At 39.5% G+C, this 21,961-nt stretch overlaps 1 protein-coding gene across 1 annotated transcript in view; it reads left to right on the top strand.

Annotated features, from left to right (window-relative positions):
- The window catches only part of scml4 (Scm polycomb group protein like 4), a 102,541-nt gene that overhangs the window by 26,968 nt on the left and 53,612 nt on the right, over positions 1-21,961 (top strand). The window contains exons 4-6 of the mRNA XM_052025440.1: positions 8,467-8,518; positions 12,975-13,208; positions 17,668-17,797. Coding sequence (XP_051881400.1) covers positions 8,467-8,518; positions 12,975-13,208; positions 17,668-17,797 — 416 coding nt within the window. The remainder of the gene's footprint in view (positions 1-8,466; positions 8,519-12,974; positions 13,209-17,667; positions 17,798-21,961) is intronic.

The following is a 21,961-nucleotide window of genomic DNA, read 5'->3' as shown; positions in this document are numbered from 1 at the left end:
TGGAAGAAGTATCATGGAATTGTATAAGAATCTAGAACACAGAACTAGGTCATTAGTCTATGGTGATGGTGCTTATGTTCCAAATGAGAGTGCTCCCACTCTTCTTCATTATCGGTATGTTTGGAAACAGATATGGGAATGAACTCAACTATTTGTTAAGGCTCAAAGCAAAAGAAACACTTGCATTTGTAGAGTTCCTTTCATGTCTCTTTCAGAAGGTCCCAAACACATGCTATAGCCTATGATGTGTTTTTCAAGTGTGGAAATTACAAAAATGTGCACTTGCACAAAGAACTAATGAGATGGAAGTGACACATAAAGTAACCCATGCACATGGGCACAAATTATTCACATAAGCAAAATAGCCAAGAATGAAAAATGTTGTAGGGATGGTTCCAGGGAGAAAGAATTTCAGCTACAAGATTAAACTGGAGAAGCTGGGCTTGTTCTCCTCAGAGCAAAGAAAGTTGAGAAGAGATTTGATGGAGTCATGCAAGATCAGGAATAGTTTAGACTGGATACAGTAAATGGAAAGAAAATGTTTCTAGGACCAGATTTAAAATTTGGAATGAAAGATACTAGGGAGATGAGACAAAAAGTTTCTTTACACAGAGATTTATTATGAACTATAATTCACAGGCTATGAGTGGTACTGGAAACAAAATCAGTCAGGGCTTTCTGAAAAGAATTGGATAGACATGGAATGCAACTAACAGGATTGCTGTTTTAGGAGCAAGAAGTAAACTGCAGGAGGAACTCAGGGGTTCAGGCAGCATCTGTGGAGGCAAAGGGATAGTCGATGTTTTGGGGTGAGATCCTGATTACATCATCTGCAGTCTCTTGTGAAACCACTGCTGTTTTACGAGCTACCTTAGACTCGGTGGGTCAAATGGTGGCCTCCTGTCTCATAATACTTCTGATTCTACATATTTTCAGAGGCTTAAGCACCCTCTGAATCTAACCTGTTACTTGGCTTAATTCACCCACATTAGCAGGCCATGAAATAGGAAGAAATGGGGAACTCCCTCAGGATATAACTACTGAATCAGAAGTGAAGATTGTGCAAATTAAAACAGGTGATGTTATCAAAGGCTGGAGAAGTTCTGAGTAATTGTGCAGTCTGAGTGATGTGTCTGCTGACTGCCTTGTAACATCTGCTAACTCAACACCAGGCTCAAGGACAGCTTCTATCCCACTGTTATAAGATTCTTGAATGGACCTCTTATATGATAAAGATGAACTCTTGACCTCTCAATCTTCCTCATCATGGAGACATGAGATTCTGCAGATGCTGGAATCTGGAGCAACACACACAAAGTGCTGGAGAAACTCAGCAGGTCAGGCAGCATCTATGGAGGGAAATAAACAGCTCACGTTTATTCTCGACCCAAAACATCGACTGTTTATTTCCCTCCGTAGATGCTGCCTGACCTGCTGAGTTCCTCCAGCGTTTTGTGTGTGTTCCTCATCATGGACCTTGCACTTTATTTGACAACCTGCACTGCACTTTCTCTGTAATTGTAACATTATATTCTGCTTTCTGTTCTTTTTTTCCTTTTGTACTAAATTGATGTATAGATTGATCTGTCTGGATGGCATGCAAACAAATGCTTTTCACTGTTTCTCAGTACATCTGACAATAATAAACCAATTACATTCAGACTAACTGCACAGTTCTTAATGGCTCAGGTAAAGACAATAGAATACATGCTTTTGTTTCAACATGCTTTTGTTTTCATAATGTCCCATTTGTGTCTTCACGGGTCAAGGGAGACACAGTGTTAATTAGTACATATCTGCAGAAGGAAGAGTCACCAGAGAACCATACTCCATAAGACAACTGAATTCAGCAGTATGAGGGAGGACCCTTGTGACAAAGAAACAAGAAAGTGCAGGGTGAGGCAATGGATGTGAGGAGGAAATGGCAGTAGAAATTTGGGTAAAGAATAAACTGAGGGAGAGCTGAGGTCCAGTGTACCATCCATCCCATCTGAGCATGGAGACTTAAAGGAGCTACCTTGTAATGAAGGATATTGTGTTGACCAGTTGATTGAATTCAGATGTGTAGTGGTGCCAGGTTATCTGCCTGTGCTTGATGAACTATGGTTTGTTCCTGAGTGGATTGCAACACTAATGGCACCACAAATACAATAGTCTCCCTTCTGAATGTGTCCCCTGCTGCTTTGGTTGTTTGAAGTCCAAGATATACAGCTTAGCTTCAATTTGCTTCAAAATAGTTACAGAAAGCTAAGTGGGAAAGATTGAGAGACCTCATCCATGCCACTGACTTTTTGCTCACACAGGTCAGTGAACCTTGTAGGGTCAAATCTTAGTGACCTTGAGTTCCTGGTGACTGCAGCAAAAGGCACTCCAGCCCTTGAATTGGGTGCAGTGATCCTATTCACAGTTACATTTCTCATTGTCATTCAGCACAGCACTTGGCATAACCAGCTGTCTTGGCTTCTCCATCAGCAGGGGACACACTTAGGAGTAGGGAGAAGGGCACATCAGCAAAGTTAATGCGAAGAATTTCATGAACCATAATGGCAAACAAATGAGACAAAAACATATTGAACATGCACACCACGTGCACTGATTCAGTGAACAAACTCATTTAACATGGCTTGCAATCTAGTGTGCAAAAGAAAGGATTACTTGTCTGCTAGTAGAATATTGGTAGGAATATTCTGAGGGAGAAATAACCAGCTATTTAAAAAAAAGCTCAGATGAATGCAATAGAAGATAAGAAGAGAGTAGGACCATCAGTGAGATCCTCGGTGCCCAGGGCTGAATTCCAGTGACTGCTCTGTTGCCGATGCCTTATGTGGCAGCATTAGCCTGGCCTTCACAATTCACTGCTGCTCCTCTTTCAAGCCCACTGTGAGATGCCTGGTAGTGGCAGTTACATGCAAATGTACTACTGTAACACTATTCTCTCTTTGCATCAATTGTAATGCTCCCTTTATTGTTTTATGCCATTATAAGCAATCTGCTGGAGGGACTCAGCGGGTTGAGCTGCATCTGTGGGGGCAAAGGAATTATTGACACCCACAGATGCTGCTTGACCCCCCTGAGTTCAACCAGCAGGTTGTTTGTTGCTTCAGATTCTGGCATCTGCAGTCTCTTGTGTCTCTTTTATGCAGCTACAGTTTCAACTCACTCATGTGGTTCACAATAATCTGTTCTCTGCTGGGTGTGGATTTACCTGGTGGACACTGGCTGTGTGTATTTAATTCCTCATTTTTTAGGAGGTAGGTATTACTGGCAAAGCCAACATCAATTGCCCTTTCCTATTGCCCTTGAACTTGCAAGGCTATTTCAGAGGGTATTTAAGCATCAACCACATTGCTGGGTCTGGAATTACGCATAGGCCAAACTAGGTGATGGTGGCAGATTTCCTTCTGTGGTTCGTTTGTAAATCAGACAGGGTTTTATTGATAATCCAGTAGTTTTCTGGTCATCATTACCAATGACTTGTTTGTTTTTTAAATTCCAGGTGATTAATCAAATTTAAATCCCACAGCTGCTGTGGTGGGATTTGCACTCAAATCTCTGGATTATTTGTACAGGCCTCTAGATTTCTTATCTAGTAAATTAATCACTGTGCCATGACTGTACCAATATGCCATATTTTTGAAGAGTCAAACAACTACCAAGCCTACTCAAGGGGTTGCACCAAAATTAAAAGCTTTGAAGATACTTCCTGGTATGTGCGATCACAAGAATACAAGAACAAGCCTGCCCTGCATGACTGATCTGTTCTGTCCTCATTTCTCCTTTGCCAGTTCCCTTTAACCCTCAGTTCCCCGATCTTACAAAAATTTATCCAGCCCCACCTTAAATGCTTCTAATGACCTGGCCTCCACAACCTTCTTGGGTAGAGATTTCCAGAGATTCACAACTCTCTCCGAAAATTAATTTTTATGCACCTCTATTTTAAATGACCAGCTCCTTACCTTGTAACTATGTCCCTTTGTTTGAGACTCCCCTTCGAGTGAAAACTTCTCAACAACTTCTCTGTCATTGTCCCATCAGGATCTTACATTATCTCTGTAAAGTCACCCCACGTTCTTCCAAACTCCAAAGAATACAGACCCAAGCTGTTTAATCTCTTTTGATAGGACAAACAATAGGCATGCATTATTATTTGGGATTGAATTATTTTGCTTATTTTCTCCTGTATCATGTAATTATGTAGCCCAGTCCTTGACTGACCTTTAACAGACACGTTAACAGGCAAATCAATCTTTCTCTTGTGTGTTTTAGGATGACAATAGGAGAGAGTGATGGTATAACTGCTTCCTATTCTTTTGTTGCCTCATTTTTGGCACCTGTACACTTTTTGTCAAAGTTAACCCAGGCGAAAATGTCGTCAAGCATATCTGCAAATTCTGCCTACTGTTAGTTTACAGCATCAAGGACAGCCTCATGAATTCACTCAATTAATACAAACTCACATCCCTGCATAACAGTTCTTAATTAAAGAACAAGGCTGCTTAGAAAAGTCTTAGCAAGATTTTATGCTTGACTTCTTTGACGTCAGATCTGGGAAAATGTAGAAGGCTGTAACAGCTGGTTACAAAGAGTCGTTCAGAAATGTTGATTTACTTATCAAACCCATGGGGAAGAAACATTTTTGAGACCTTTTATCCTGGAAAGTTGTGGGAGCACAGAATCAAATAGGACAGAGAATGGTATTATTTATGGTGACTGTGCATATTAACTTTTTTAAATGACACAGGTTTCAAATGGGTAAACGCGAGAAAACCTGAAATAAGTCCTTAATACTAACATGTCTTAAAAAGGGTATTGAGATTACAATAAAAGTATTTGCACACAATAAATATTAAAGTTGTATGGTCTTATTTCCTTATCAAATCCCCACCGTGATTCCCCAAAACTGTTCCTTATATTTTGCTTCAAAATAGCTTATTGACTCATTTATTTTGCATATTGCTGTTAAAGCTGTTGTATATTAAATTTTCATTTCCAGTAATAAATCTGGGAGTTCAATAGCTATGCACCCTCCTTCAGTTTGGTTGACTGGTGAATCTTAAAAGTCTTCTGATTCTTGTGTGTAATTCAATGCTGTTTCAAACTGTGCTTTGCACATTGGTTCCTAATGTGAGTTAAAGATAATGAATAAAGTCCTGGCCTGCTTAACATCTCTCCATAACTCAGTCCCTCGAATGAAGGGTGATATTGTAGAGGTGTATAAAATCATGAGGGGCATGCATAGGGTGAATATGCAGTCTTTTTCCCAGGATTGGGCAATCAAGAACTAGAGGACATAGGCTCAGGGTGAGAGTGGAGAGATTTAATAGGAACCTGAAGGGCAACTTTTTCACCCAGAGGATGGTCCATATATGGAATGATCTGCCAGAAGAAGTGGTTGAGACAGGTACATAAACAACATTTAAAAGACAGTTGGACAGGTACATGGATCGGAAAAGTTTCAAGAGATATGGGCCAAACGTGGGCAAATGGGACTAGCTTAGATGGGAATCTTGGTTGGCGTGGACTAGTTGGGCCGAAGGGCCTATTTCCATACTGTATGACTATGATTCTATGACTCTATAAGATGCAATTACATCAGAAGCTTGAAAAATGGATATGATGTCTATGTGATTCTTTGTATTATTCATATTTTCAATAAAAATTAAGAGATAGATTTGGTTAAGAATGACATAAAGGTTCACAACACACTAACAGTAACTCATACAAAGCCTATTGGTTCTTTTTCTTCTTCAGTTGTTTAGTTGAAAAACATGATTAGATCAATGGATTGGATGAGACAACACTGAAAATTTATTGTAAAAACCAGGAGGAATAAAGTGTCATCATTATGTATGGGAGTAAAAGCATCTGCCAGCAGTCGTGTACAAAACAAGGGTCCCGTTGACAGCATAAATTATGAGAACCAATTGTGTGAGAAAGAACAAACAGTAGATTGTCGACAGTAATTTGCCCCTAATCCTTTCTGCCAATTGTATTTACATATGTGGGAAGGACAAGCTAGTATAATCAAGGAAGTCAATGTAAAAATCATTGCTTCATGGAGATTTTGAAACTTGACCCATATGTCCCCTTTGTCTAAGTATGAAAGTTACTTTGAAGCCATTTAACCATCATTTGTCTACGCTAGCACAACAATTTTAAGAATACAAGCATGGGAGTGTTCCAAGTCATAATGTAACATCCCGATGCCATAAAAATATATTCATGGAAACAGAAAACAGAGTGGAAAAAAAACAAGTGTTTTAAAGCACAATGTTTTTGTTTGCTACTGAGACTACCATAATTATAAACCCACTTTGAATCAAGGTATTTGGAAGAAGCTTGCACTTGCTGCTGTTTAACAGGCATTGAAACCATTGCAATGGGTCTGGCACAGTCAGTTGCAACAAACAATGTACTGGAGGCACTCAATGGGTCGAGAAGCAGCAGTGGGAAGAAAGGAATTGTTGATGTTTCAGACTGAAACCCTGCATCAGGACCCTGCACTGGTCTTGATGCAGGGCTTTGACCCAAAACATCAACAATTCCTTTCCTCCCACAGATGCTGCTTGACCCATTGAGTTCTTCTGGTAGATTGTTTGTTGCTTCAGATACCAGCATCTGCAGTCTCTTGTGGCTCCAGTGACAGTCAGTCAATGGCCATAAAGAGATCCCTAATCTGGGGCCACATGTGCACATTCATTCTTAATTATGCAGAAATGTTTTAAATTTTATTTCAGAAACTGGTACAAAGCTTCATTTCCACATGAATTTACTGCAGTTTCACATTGACTGTAGACTGGGAAAGGTAATCCAGTGATACAGCAAAAAGCCCTGGAAACACTCAGTGGATCAGGCAGCATCTGTGGAGAGAGAAAGGCAGTTAATGTTTCAGGTTGAATTTTGCAGTATTTTCTGTTCTTGTTTCAGATTCCCAGCGCCTGCATTTTTTAAAAAACAATTTCAAGATGACCTAGTGGGTTTGTTTTTGAATCAGAAGTTGGGAGTCCAGATCCCATCCAAGAAAGTTGTGAAATTAAATCCATTTAATCAGGTCATTTGTGGTGTACCAATGGAAATAACCATAAAGGGATTAAGTAATCAGTTGGTTTACTGATGCGAAGGTTGCCAATCCTGATCTGATTGGCCTGCCTGTAAACCCAATCGTGTAATTTATGATTTAGTCATAGTCACACAGCATGGAAACAGGCCCTTCAGCCCATCCAGTCCATGCCAACCGTCAAACATCCACTTATACTAATCACATTTTATTCTTATTCCACATTCCCATCAATTCTCCACAGATCCTACCACAGAATTTGTTAAGTGTGTCCAAGATAATTTTTTGAAACAATATGTATATAATCCTACCAGGGAAGGGACTGTGCTTAATTTTATATTATGAATTGGAACTCGGCATGTGGTGAAGGTGTTAATTGGGGAACACTTTGGAAATAGTGATCATGATTCTGTAAGTTTCACGTTAGTTTTGGAAAGGGATAAGGTCAGTATCAAGTTAAAATCCTTAACTGGGTGGAGGCACAGGAGAGAACCTGGAAAGGAAAGTTGGTTGGGAACAGATGCTTGCAGGTAAAACAACATCTGACAAGAGCAAGAGTTCAGGGGCAACATGTTCTGATAGGGGTGAAAAGTGAAGATGGCAAGATTCAGAAACCTTGGATGACAGAAGTTATTGAATGTTTGATCAGGAAGCATGTGACAGGTATAAGAAACTACAATCAAGCAAGTCTTCTCAGAAATATCAAGGCTGTAGGAGAGTACTTAGAAAGGAACTGGGAGGGCAAAAAGAAGCCATGAAATATCCATGGCAAGTAAGATTAAGGGGAGTCCTAAATTATTCTATGTATATTAGGAGCAAGAAGATGGCTAGGGAAAAAGGGATGTTAGGGGTAATCTATGTGTAGTCAGGGGCTATGAGTGAAGTCCAGAATGAATACTTGTCATCTGTATTCAACAAGGAAAAGAATATGGAGGATAATGAGTTCAGGTAGGGATACATTGTTAGTAAGTTCAGGTAGGGATACATTCTGGGAAAACTTGAATTAAAAAGTCAGGCATAAGAAAGATTTGAATCTGTCTTTCTACCACATAACATACAACAGTATTGGACTAACCTCATGACAGCGCTTTAATGAAAGCAGGACATACTCAAGCTCGCTCCACCACTGAATAAGATCAAGACTGATCCTGTGCCTTTAAGTCCATTTGCTGCCTGATCCCCACATCCTGTGATTCTCCTCATGTCCAAAAATCTATCCGCGTCAGCCTTGAGTATACTTACTCTCTGAGCATAAACAGCCCCAGGAAGGATAGAATTTGTCATCCTCTGTGATAATAAATTTCTCTTCAACTGAGTCCTAACTGCCTGACCTTTTATTTTAAGACCGCTCTCCAACTGGAGGAAACAGCCTCTCAAATATACCCTGTCAATCCCTCTTTTCTTTTCAGGGGCCAGATCAATGCCCCAGACTTGGTGGGCTACAGGGCCCGTTTCTCTGCTGTAACTGTCTATGCCTCACTGTCTTTAGCTGTATTGTTGCCTGATTGATCCAATGCAATTTTCATGCAACTTCACTACATTGGAAATTTTTTCCCCTCGAAGCAGGCTGCAGAGGTTTGTTAGGATTATTGGCTGATTTGGTGATCTGTACGTCTGCATTTAATCATTTTTTTTCTCCTTTATCCCTTTATTCCTCTGTTCCATTTTTTTTTGCCGAGGAATAGACAGCTCTCAAAATAGTTTTTTCTTTAACCTTTTGTTCAATTTGGCCTTAGCCAGAAGATCTTTACTATTTCTCAGGGAGGGTTGCAGTAAGAGGAGGCTCAACAGAGACGGGAGTAAAGGGTTTTCCCCTTTCTTAACAGAATCTCAAGAGAATTTAGTTGAATGTAGTATTAGTTTAATTTCTAGCAGACAAATTCACATCTAGAATTAACGGTACTAAATGCAAAAAATATGGTAGGACAGATCTTTGCCACAGTTTTCAGTGAAAGGCATCACTCCTATTTTAAAAATTGTAAAATATATGAATTTTAATTTAGAAAAAGCAAATGATAAAATGAGCAGCATTTACATTTAAAACATTTGTAACGTAGCAATTGATTATTTTTCCTTTGCAATTTTCATCTAAGATGTTCCCTAGTAGTAGATCTAATTTTTTATTATTGATTAAACTCTGGGTTGATGTGATAAAAATGAAAATAACTTATATTTTTTTGCATGAATCTTAGATTATTTGGCAATCATGGAATTTTCCAAGACCAAAGGAGGCAATTATGACTATATCAGCTTATATTTTAGTGTTACAATTGTTTATCCACTTTAATATTAAAAGCTTAGAAGACTGTTTCCATCTTTGTTTCAGCCAGAGCACCTTTGTTATAATCTCATCTTGTTTATATATTAGAAAATTCTCATTGTCCTTTTGGGCTTGGGCACATTGCTGGCCTAGACTCCCATGTACTTTCTCTTTTTTAAATGGTTTAATTAACCTGTCCTCCCACTTTAAAATCTCTTGGTCAGATAAGAGAATTATGTTTGTGTAATCTTTTGTGTAGCTCTCTCCAATTGTACTCCCATTTTGTGGGAGAACACCATGGTCTTTTTGTCTAGACATCTGAACCACAGTCCAGAATCAATTCCAAGATCTCTTTGCAATGTGTTGGTTTAGTTTTTCATTTTAAGAAACCTTTCTCTTAATTTGTTTACCTGTCCTATCTATTATCAGGAAAGGTAGATAAAACTGAGACCTGTCAATGTTCCCCAGATCTACACTCATATTTCTCAGGCTGTTTGAATTAAACTTGGCAGTTCCACAATCTATCAAATTCGCAAAGGATCGAGAAAAGAACATAAAACTTACTCGCTTACCTAGGTCCAGATGGAACCAGAGTCATCTGCTTCCCTAGCTCCATGTTAGCCTTTGCCTGGAGACACGGGACAAACTCTGTGCTCTTTCTCCTCCACCTGACATCTTCCAGTGAAATCGGTGTCAGGAACCTGTAATAGCTGGAACAGTTGCCTCGATAAAATTTGCCAATTTGTAGTTTTGTTTTCCTTTCAAGATTAAATCGAACTAACTCAAGGGACTTGTCTGCAACAAACCAATGTGGGTACAGATATATTTGTTATAAGCACAACTGATTTACTAAGTATGTTGCATTGAATAGAGAGAAGCAATACCTAACAAAGACAATAGTTACAATGTTAAAACCTTGGAGGCTCACCTTCTGAGTGACTGGATGCTGTCTCTTTTCCCCTTGCTATGTCCTCTTGGCTGCACCTTTGCATCCTTCTGGTTGAATTTATTCTCTCTCCCTCCCTCTCTCCCTATCTCCATCCCCAACCCCTCCCCCGTGCCTCCCCCACGACTCCCCCCCCCCAACCCAGTACTTATATTGAGCATCTGGTTGCAGATTGAGTTTTTCCTTATCACCCTTGTTGACTCCCTTGCAGACTAAGCTGCTCCTTGAACGGGACCCCCATACTAATTGTCTCATATTCTGTTACAAACATCCTTTGCTTCAGTGACAACATGCTTTGTATGTTTCGGTCGGACTGTTCTCTTCATTCAGTGTTCTGGCCCTACTTGTTACACTTGCTATACTTTGTTAGTGCCTTCTTGGTAGATTTAATGCAGACGTGCTGTCCCAGGTTACCAGTCCGCTTCCAGCATAACACCCACTAATGCCATGACCTTGACGTTTTAAACATTTGACTGCTTCACCTTATTCTTTGTGGTCAGCATCATTTTAACAAAGTTGACCATTATGTTTTGTCTCTCGATCTTGCACCCTACTCTTTAGAGCATTGCTCCATTGCAGCAACAATATTAGAACATTAAGACACATCAGGAAAACCTTGAAATAGGCTTTTACGTTTAAAACATTTTACCATTTGTTTAGGCTGCCTTCTATACCTCTTTCAATTAACAATAAAAGCTAGAGGTCAATTTTGACTGTTGCATCCCATAAGTTAGACAAATCAGGTATGATGTAGTGAAATTTGCACGGAGAAAGCTCCCACTATAATAGTGAAATTGATTTCAAAATAAATATTGGCTGGGACATCATAACTGCTTTTCAGCTGGTGTCACGGAAATTTTTACATCCACTTGAAAGAGCAGACAGGACTTGGGTTTAACATCTCACCTGAATGATGCTACCTGCTATGGTGCAGCACCCCCTCGTACTACATTGGAATGTCAGCTTAGATTTAATGCTCAAATCTGAAATGCAACTTGAAAACATGGTTATGCATCAAAAGTAAGTAGTAGGTTAGATGTCATGTTAACTTAAGCCAACTGCCTGGACGTAATGGTTGTAAATGTATACTTAACCAAAAAACAAATGATATAACATGTTAATTGAGTGGCATAATTTTTGGGATGGATTGAGGAGGAGGGCAAAACTGAATAATATTTCAAACAACTTAATTCATTTTTTACTATGTAATGGAATTCTGAAATTTAATTGTATGCTGGTTTTCCTGACAAGGCAGTGAACAAAACACTAAGAATGGTTAAGTAAGCACTTTTGAAGTTGACAAGGGCAATATTAAGTAAACATTTATGCTTTCTTTTCTCATGTAGAACAGCTGCCCTGGAGTTGATGCTCATCTACTTTGGTGCCTCCGATGCAGTGATCTGACTGGCATCTGGGCTGAGCCACTTTGCTTGTAACTTCCTGTGAACCTTCGAGGGAATCTTGTCAGTCATTTAACCCACAGTGCTGCCCACTGTTGTGTGAGCCCAGGAGGATGTGTTGCCACACATTCAGTTTCCCATATGTGAATGGGAGGGCAAGTTATGTTAGTGACAGACGTTGGAGTGCTGACTTGACATTTTCAGTATGGTTTCCGTGGAAACAGTGGAGGAGGTCCAAATAGGGTAGCTGAAAGAGTAACACTAGAAAAATGCCTGATTGAGAACCATTGTGTTTCAAGTACCATGAAACAGCATGGTTCAGCAAATATTGTAACAATAGAAGAGAGATGGGGGTAAAAACTCAGTAATTTTGATTTCTATAATGCTCCACCTTGTTACTCAGAAGAAAATATACAGAACACATAATATCGTAGCTTGTATTCATTCATAGCCACCCATTTGATTTATTTCTGTGAGGTATATTCTAAATTTGTTTTATTTATTTGGTGTTTTTTAATTATTTTTTTCTTTCCTCTCTTAGCAGCTTATTTCCTTGTTGAGCTGATTGAGAGGAAGGAAGATATACCGCATGTAGGCTTCATTTTGTGCATGTAATTTTTTTCCCCCTTCTGAAAGCACAGGGTTGGTTGCTTTCCGGACATGATGTGGTTTAAGCTGTCATCGTAATGGAAATTCACTGTTGTAGCCATGGCAAATCGAGTTTCTGCTCTGCCCTGAATGCATTAGTTTAATGAGATGTTTGCAGCTGGAACACTGGGCTGCCAGAGTCTTGGTTTACAACGAGAAGCATTGCAAAGATGGGTTTTGCCAGCTTATTGTGCCTGTGCAATAAGTGTATTCCTGCCTCTGTTACTTTAGAGGTTTAGTGCTGTAGTCTAGTTAACAAGGTAATACGAAGTAGTGAATGGCTTGTCTGCATGGTTGCAATTCTTGATTCAGTAAAAAATGATTTGATGGCATATGGCCTTGCAAGCAGATTTAATTCTGCTGTGTATAATTTAAGTACAAATGTTGTTGGCACACACAAGTAGTTACATTATTATGAGGTGTATTTATATATGTCTATAGGTTTACATCCATGTATGCATGTGTATGTATATACATAGAAAATGTATAAAACATACATAAAATGCTGAAGACTTACAAAAGGAATGGGAATTAGAGGGTTAAAAACTATCATGTTCTGCTAAAAATTTGTGAAATTCATAGTGAATTTTTTAAACCATTTTCTTCCCTGACATTTAAAGTCTTCTGTCTCTTTTTGTCACCTGTTTCGTTTCTATCCTGAAGAGCATTATTTCTCCCACGCCACCACAATCTGAAGAGAGTGAAATGCAGTCTGCAATGAAAGTGGCTTCAGAGCATACACCCGGACGAAGAGGGAGGAAGCCAGGAAGAAAACGGAGACAGGAGCTCCTTCAGTCAGCTTTCAAACTGGCTGTGCAGAATGCTGCGGCTTCTGCACCTAAAGGAGTTTTACCACTAAAAATACCCAAAAAACGAGGACCAAAACCTGGAAGCAAGGTAAATATGGTTGTGTTTCTGTAAAGCAGTGTATTCAGTATAGTGAAGAATCCACTTTGCAGGTGCAAATTGCTTAAAGTCACTCAGAAATGTTTCAAGTCCCATCCTCCTGAAGGAGGCAAATAGCAAGAATTGTTGCTGTGCTAAGCCTCAACATTTTTGTGAATAAGTTTTTAAAAAATGTGAAGGTTACTTTTTCATCCTGTAAAATCAGATGTATTGTGTAATCAGATGGATTACACAAGGGATTACATACACATTTTGTGGGATAGACCAGTTGATTTGTAAAACTGTGATGAAGATGTTGTTAAATTATAGCCGATTGAATGTTTTGCTCCTTGTCAAATGATGTTAAGAGCTTATAGGAAATATAATGTTCGCAATTGGGATTGAATGCTGTTGTTATAATAATGTCCTTAAGATTGTTTGTTTAAAATTTCAACAGGCAATCTTACATGTGCTTTAAATTGAACGTCAGATTCATGTGTTTCCTACCAAAAAGGTTGAAAATTGAATTTCAAATACAATATGAAATAAATAACAACCGGTAACTTGAGTTCACATAAGACTGTGGAGGGCAGAGACTTTGAGGTTTGCCAGGCTTAGCAGTGACTATGCTAAACCTGTTAATATTTTTTTATCTCCATTCTGTGTGTGCATATTAATGATCTCTCTCATACTTGTTACTAAGGAAACAGGGTATTTTAATTTTCATAGAATGTCAGTCTTAACTGTTCTACTCCTCTCTGCAACAACCAAAATATAACAAAAAAAGCTTTCTGCATGATCTTTAAATTTCATTTAGTTGCTTTGACTTATTAAAGAAAAGGTTCCTTATATTATCTCGTATTATGCTGTGTTGAAAGAAAGAGCAAGGAAAAAAGGAGATTGTCTTTCTTTCGTTTAAGCATTATTATGGGTGTTGATTTTTTATATGTACTATTTATAAAGAATGTGTTTATGAATTTTCTACAAATAGCAAAAGAGAAAATGTCCTGTACCTGTTTACTCTGTTTGAGGTTAAGGTTATGGTTATGTTTAGATAAAAAAAGGACACAGCTTTTTTGAGAATGGTTGTGAGAGTTATCAGATTTGTTTCAAAAAATAATTTTGTATTATTTATTATATTGCCCTCAGTTTTCCAACATTTTTAAATGAAAAAAAAGGAATGGCACAGTGTTAATATGAACCTATCAAAAATGCCTGAGCAAGGACTGAATAGACATTCCAGAATTTTTATTTGAAGATTTAAAATGAATTTGTTTGTTGATGGTATTAAATTATTTTCCACAAATTTTCAAGAAGCAGAATGCAATTAACAGTCAATGCGGCAGTAGAGGGAGGTAATATTAATGCAAGATTGTAGCTGTTTCATAATAAAGCAATCTGCTTCTCTAGTCTGATAAAAATGCAGCAGTAGCCTTTTTAAAAGACTGTTCATTGACTTCAAGGTAATGTTGTGCAAAAGTGATTAGAACTGAAGTAGATCTGTGGTGTCCAGGGTACAGTTTAATCTGCATATGTTTTGAGGTATTGAATAGTTCATGACATCCATCCCTGCCAACAGCCCTCTATGTTGTATTTATAGATTGACTCACGTGGAACTTGTGGAAGAATGTTCTTGTAATGCTTGAAATTCTTCTTTGGGCACTAGCATTAAATGGGTTCTTGGTATCAGCTGCCTGTTGTATTCTGTGCTGAGTAATTAGTTCAATTGCTTCAATGGAACCGAACACTGGAAGGGGAAGAGAACAAGCGGCACTGTAGGAAATTGTGTAGAAAATTCATAGCGGTGACCAAAAGGGAAGTTCTCTCTGTTTGTATTCAGAGTTTGCAAATAGAATGTGTGTGGGGAGATGGGAAGGGGCCCAGGGGCCAGCACCTCCAGCCCACAACCAGATAGTCACCAAGCCTGTTAAAGGACGCATGCATGTGTATGTATGTGTATAATTTGCGTATATTTAAAATTCTCCTCTCATAAATGGTCTAATTTAAATTTCTGCATACATCCTTGTGTACAATTTTAATAAAAAAAGCATTTGATTTAATCTCTGTTATAAAGCAGTTCCCACCCTCCCCCCCACCCCGCCCGACCATTCTGTTGTATTTTTCTGTTTCTCATTTTCTCTCTACCTGAAAACTCCCAATGCAGGGGAAGTCCTAGGCATGACCTTTCTGTTGTGAGTTGACTGTATATTGGAGACATTGCTTCACACAGTAAGCCATGCCCATCATGTCAGTGACTGGGGGCAGCCTGACAGTGATCATTGTTCTACTCCTGCTGCTTTGACAAATCACAGATTATTGTGGGGGGGGGGGGGGGAGAGAACTGTCGGACAAACTCCTTCAGAAATCATGCGTAAGGGGTGATTCCATGGCATCGGCTGCAATAGGAAACAGCTGGTGGAAGGCATGCTGACAAGGCTGAGGTTTCAACTTAGGCAAATTGCCATTTGCGTTTTAGTGATTTAGCCAGCTATGTGTGATCACTAGAGATTGGGATCCAGCCAAGCACCACTTCTTGCATGAGTTTAAGTGCCATTTGTGGAGTTCTGCCTTCTGCACCTTCTCAATGGTGCGAACAGGTAGTGGAAACATGACTCCCAATTCACCTTTACGAAAACAGAGCCAAAGCCACTTCCTTCAGTGCTATATCATGGCAGTAATAGTGTATATTTACCTCCTCACCCTCAATGATCTTTCAGCCTTTATACTAAGCCTTTTAGCAATAGTTAGTTTTCCACTTATTGACCATGAATAAGAAAAAAAATTCAAGTTCAAAGATACTTTATCAATTGCTCATCCATTTTTCTCTCTTCCCCTTCCCACCATATCTCTTTCTGCTTTCTGGATAATTGGGATAAACCAAATATCTTGATGAAACCAAGTCTTCCCAGAGCTCATAGTACAAGCAAAAAGCTGTTATTAAAACTCTGCACATAAATGGGAAAAAATCATATTTAGTTGTTGACACTGTCGTAATCTGGAGATTGTAAACATATTTAAGGTGTAGTATAGAACAATGAACCGAGATCACCACTCTCTGATTTATGTTGATTTCTCTCTGCATTCTAAATGAACATTTTGGGAAAACATCTTGAACTGCTAGAGCCTAATGTGCAGAGGTGAGTACAGTGAACAACCAATGTTCATCCACAATGGACTGATTTTAATTAAGGTCTGTCATTATCCCCATGAGTGCTGCAAGAGGTCCTTTACTCATTCATTATGCTCTCTCCAGTAGAGGAAAGTAACTGAACTCTGCCAAACAAGGAGTTATTAACACAAACGTGAAAGCTATCATTGGATGGATGCCTGAGAGCTCATGATCCCTATCATTGGGTTCAACCGAAAATGGAAGTCTTATTAATCAAAGGTCACAGATTTAAAGTAATTGGCAAAAGATCTAGAGGTGACATGAAGAAAAAAAAACCTGTTCATGCAGCAGGTGTTCATGATCTGGAGTGCATAGCCTGAAAATGTGGTGGATGGAGATTCAACTGTGGCTTTAAAAAAGGGAGCAGGATAATATTTGAAGCTGAAATAACAGGTGAATTGGGTCCAACTTGATTGTTGTTCAAAGAGCTGGCACAAATGTGGAATGTCCTCCAGTGATGTAGCAGTTCTGTAATAGTAAAATAGACTCTGTAGATTGAATACATATGAATTGTGTGTTTATTATATAGCATAATGAACTGGCATATCACACTCTCTGTTCTATGCCAAGAGATTCAGGGCATGTACAAATTGCAAGCATAGGGCAGAATCTTTGCTGGATAGTTCATTTATTCAGTCATATTTACACACCTTTGTAGATCCTTGTCACAATCCACCAATCATTAACTAGTCTTTAATCCTGACTTTTTGTCCCTTATTTTTCAACCAAATACCAAAATTTATATATATCTCAAATTCACAATGCATAAAAGTAGATAAAGGAACTATTTTAAATACTGCCATACAAAAATTTAGTAATTTGCTTTGAGACCAAACCATAGCGAAATATGTTACATCACTCAACCATTTCACCTAATCTGTAAAGTATGGTACTTCATGGAGTTTCACATACAATGTCCATCCCAAGAGAAGTGGTGACCATGACAACTTTGCAGCTTGTGACTTATCAGTGGAAGATGTAAATTAGATTAATGTAAATTTTGAGTCCTAAGGCTGTAAATGTCGTAACAACATTCTGCAGTTGACCTGATTATTAGTGAAAAGTGATCTATTGTTCCTTTAGTAGTGTGCCCCTCAGAAGTACTTCACTCTCTATGAAGCACTTTGGGATGTCCTGAAGTTGTTGTTGGTGCTATGTAAATGCAAGTTCTTTCTGTTAAGTTAGCTGCTCCTTCATAAGTAAGTGATGACATCTGCTCGAATATGATAATTGCAGGCAGAAGTAATCAGAATATTTTTGAAAATTTCGCCGGTCATTTCAAATTCTTTCTTGTTATGGCAGAGGAAGCCCCGTATTCCACAAAATCCTCCACCCATCTCGCCCACCTTAAGCACTCCAGAGCCAGACACCAGCACTGTTCCTCAGGACGCAGCGACCGTTCCCACTTCAGCGATCTCCCAAGCACTGACAGGTAGGAGGAGAATCAAACTGACATCTCTGGGGCACCAAGGACAGCTTAAAGAGTGGGATTGATTTCAGATGAAATTATCATTCATTAATACACAGCTAGTGTGATGAGCAGAGCCCAGGAATTAATGCATTGTTTCATTAAATCAAGCACTTAGCACAATGTTGAGAAATGTGCAGTTGTACACTTTGGAAGCAGAAATAAGCGGGCAGATTATTATCTAGAAGGAGAGAAAATTCAAAGCACGGAAGTACAAAGGGACTTGGGGGTACTCGTGCAGGATACCTTAAAGGTTAATCACCAGGTCGGATCGGTGGTAAAGAAAGCGAATGCTATGTTGGCATTCATTTCGAGAGGTATAATGTATAAAAGCAAGGAAGTGTTGATGAGGCTGTACGGGGCACTAGTGAGGCCTCATTTGGAATATTGTGCGCAGTTTTGGGCCCCACATCTTAGGAAGGATGTGCTGACGTTGGAGAGGGTTCAGAGGAGATTTACGAGGATGATTCCAGGAATGAAAGGGCTTACGTATGAGGAGCGTTTGTCGGCTCTTGGACTGTACTCACTGGAGTACAGAAGAATGAGATGGGACCTCATAGCGACATTTAAAATGTTGATAGGAAAGGACAGAGTAGATGTGGCTAGGCTGTTTCCCTTGGTGGGTGAGTCCAGGACCAGAGGGCACAGTCTCAGAATTAGAGGGTACAGTTTCAAAACAGAGATGAGGAGAAATTTCTTTAGCCAGAAGGTGGTGAATTTGTGGAACTCCTTGCCACGTACAGCAGTGGAGGCCAGATCAGTGGCGGCGTTCAAGGAGGAGATAGATAGATATCTAAATAGTCAGGGTATCAAGGGATATGGGGATAAGGCTGGAAATTGGGATTAGAATAGTTTTTTTTTGTCCTCCCCCCCCCCCCATTCCCCATTTCTCATTTCTTCTTTTCCCTATCCCTTGGAGCAGACTCGATGGGCCGAATGGCCTGCTTCTGCTCCCTTGTCTTGTGATCTTGTGAGTCTGTAAACTTAGCAACCCATGATTTTTCTAGAGCATCTGAATGTGTGTTAATTGATGATGGACCTGATCTTTCAATTAATTTACTCAGTTTTGTTCTTTAAATAAAAGTTGAGTTCCCTGCATTGGAAATTAGTGGGAGATATGCAACATTGACTTGCATGGTTGTTTCTGCTTTGTGATGTTGGTAGCTAAGCTCATGCTTTCAAAAAACTTGACCTTAGGATGTGAATGACATTTCTCCCTCCCTCCCTCCCACCCTCCATGCATTAAAGGCCAATCAGGTCATGTGAACCTGGCATTACATGTAGACCAGATTGATTAGAGATAGAGGGTCCTAAATGACATTAGCAAAAAAGTTTGAGTTATAGAACCATAAAATACAAGAGCAAGACATTGTGGTAAATGGTTATGAATTGCTGATTAGCTAGAGTGTTGTGCTCAATTCTGATCACTGCATTTTATGGAGGAGATCCAAGTCTTGACAAGGTCCAGAGTTGCAAGAATTCAGTCATGAGGAGGGACCAGAGAAACTAAGATGGTTCTTCTTAGGGCAGAGATTTAACAGAAGTCTACAAAATGATGAAGCATTTTGAGGAGGGAAAGGAGAGAGCAACGGCTTCACTGGCATCAAGGTTGGGAAATAGTTCAAGCACGTTTAAGGTAATCCTCAAATAAAAAATGGAGAATATGTTGATTAAAGCAGAAAAGCAGCACATGTGGAGAGTGAAACAGAATTAACATTTCACTTCAATGCCCTCTCATTACAACTCAGAACCAAAATGTGGAGAATCTTGTTAAACATAAGTTGTGATTTGGCATTCACTGCCTGAAAGGAAGTAGATTCAATAGTAACTTGTAGAAGAGAATTAGCTGAATATTTTAAGGGGATCATTTTGCAAAGCCGCGGGTAGCGTGATAAGCCAAGTAGTCTCTTTCATACTTCCCTGCATAAAATTCATCTGCCCATTTCATCAGTAAATCTATGATCTCATGAAACCTATCACAATGCTCCATGCTGTTTATTACATTTCTGACTTTAGTGTCAAATGCAAACTTTATAACAAAACTCATTTGCATACATCCAGTCCGGTGATGCGTATGAAAAGGCCATTGATTCCATTTGAGCCCTATGGGATATTACTGCACTTACTCTCAAACTGAAAAACAAGCTTTCACCACTCTCCTTTGCTTTCTGCCCCTTAGCCAATTCTGTATCCACACAGTGGATGACTGTTCAATCCCAAGGGTTTCAGTTTTGCAGAATTGTCAATGATGGGACATTTCATCAAAATGCCTGGAGGCTTTTTGGAAATCCATATACACATCATCTACGCTGTGTATCAGCCCTCTCAACTACTTCATTTGAAGGGCTCAACCAAGTTGGTTAAATGTGATTTGCTTTCTATGAATTTATGCTGATTTTCATTATTTACATTTTCTTTCTGTGCAAAGTTACCGTCTGTTAATGTTACCCTGCCATTGAAATTAGGCTGGCTGGGCCTAGGTTGTCTGTGAACAGGGCAGAACATTAGCTGTACTCGACTTGGTTGGGAGGATCTGTTCTACTCAAATGTTCATGTTTCAGAATGTACTCTAAGTACATTTCGGACAGCATTCAAAGGCTACATGAAGCTTAAAGAAAATAACATGTTCAATGTAGCTTCACAACAAGTTTTCTATAAAACATTATCAAAGGATGTTCCCAGTGTACAAAACAATAACTTGTGGCTGAAGTTTACTGTGGCACTGCAATAATAAAGGATGATGTCCTGGAAGGCTCTTCAGATGACTGCATCTTAGTAGAGATTAGAAATAAAAATGAGGCGATGGCTTTGTTGATGGTGATGAAATTGCATGGCAGAGGAAAGAGAATGGAAAAATGTGAGGTCTTCCACTTTGGTGGATGCTACACATATGCAGAGTATTTCTTGAATGGTGAGATATCGGCTAATGTTCAAAGGGAGCTGGGTGTGCTTGTGTACAAGTCCATGAAAGCCAACGTGCAGGTGAAACAAGCAGTTAGGAGGGAAAATGTTGGCCTTTATTATGAGAAGATGAAAACCATAAAACTGCAGAATCTGGAAATCTGAAATAAAACCAGAAAATGCTGGAAACACTCAGCAGTTCAGGCAGCATCTGCGGAAAGAGAAATCAGGTTAATATTTCAGGTTGAAGAACCTTTGCCAAAACTGGGAAAGAGAGAAAACAAGTTGGTTTTACATTGCAGAGAGAATGTGAGTGAGATGGATAGGACAGAGGGAATATCTCTGATGAGACCAGGGTTGCCATTGGCATAAACTGTAAATGAAACCATTCAGTGATTAGGTTAAAGGGGGCAGTTAAAGGGAGAGAGAATCTGAACAGATGAACGTAAACACTGTCACAATAAAAGGACAAAAACAAAAAGTGGGACAGTGCACAGCTCATGGAGCCATTGCCTCACAGCACCTGAGGCCCAGCTTTAATCCCAGCCTCTGAGCTGTCTGTGTGGCCTTTGCACATTCTCTCTGTGACTACATGGGTTTCCTCCGGGTGCTCTGGTTTCCTCCCACATCTCAAAGACGTGCAGGTTGATAGGTTAACTGGTCATTGTAAATTGCCCCCAGTGTGCAGTGAGTGGTAGAATCGGGGGAAGTTGATGAGAATGTGGGGAGAATAAAAAAAGGGACTAATGTAAGATTAGTGTAAGTGGGTGGGTAGCATGGACCCGATGGGCCAAAGGGCCTGTTTTGTTGCTGTATCTCTCTATGTCTCTAAAATGCTACAAACACTCAGCAGGTTGGGCAGCATTCGTGGAAAAAGAAACAGTAAACGTTTCAGGTCCAGGACCTTCATCAGAACTGAGAAAGAAAGTAAACAAGTTAGTTTTCGGTCGGGAAGAAGGTGGAAAAGGGATGGGAGAACAAGGGGAATACCTCTGATACGGTGAGATCAACTAACTTAGTGTGGCAATTAGAGTACCAACTAGGGTCAGGTTATCATTCTTCGTCTCCATTATGTGTTGGTATGGAACATACCCAGCAAGCCAGACTATACTAGTAGAAAAAGAAAAACTTTTGATGGCTGGTTGAAATGACCAGTTCTAATACAGACAGACAGAAAGACTGAGTTGTCTACATTTGGAGAAGTTGAGTCCGGAAGTGCCCAGACAG

Source organism: Pristis pectinata, chromosome 10 (assembly GCF_009764475.1).
Source record: "Pristis pectinata isolate sPriPec2 chromosome 10, sPriPec2.1.pri, whole genome shotgun sequence".
NCBI classification, from domain to species: Eukaryota; Metazoa; Chordata; class Chondrichthyes; order Rhinopristiformes; family Pristidae; genus Pristis; species Pristis pectinata.
The sequence above is the reverse complement of the archived record's forward strand: the minus strand, read 5'-3'. Positions and strand labels throughout refer to the sequence as shown.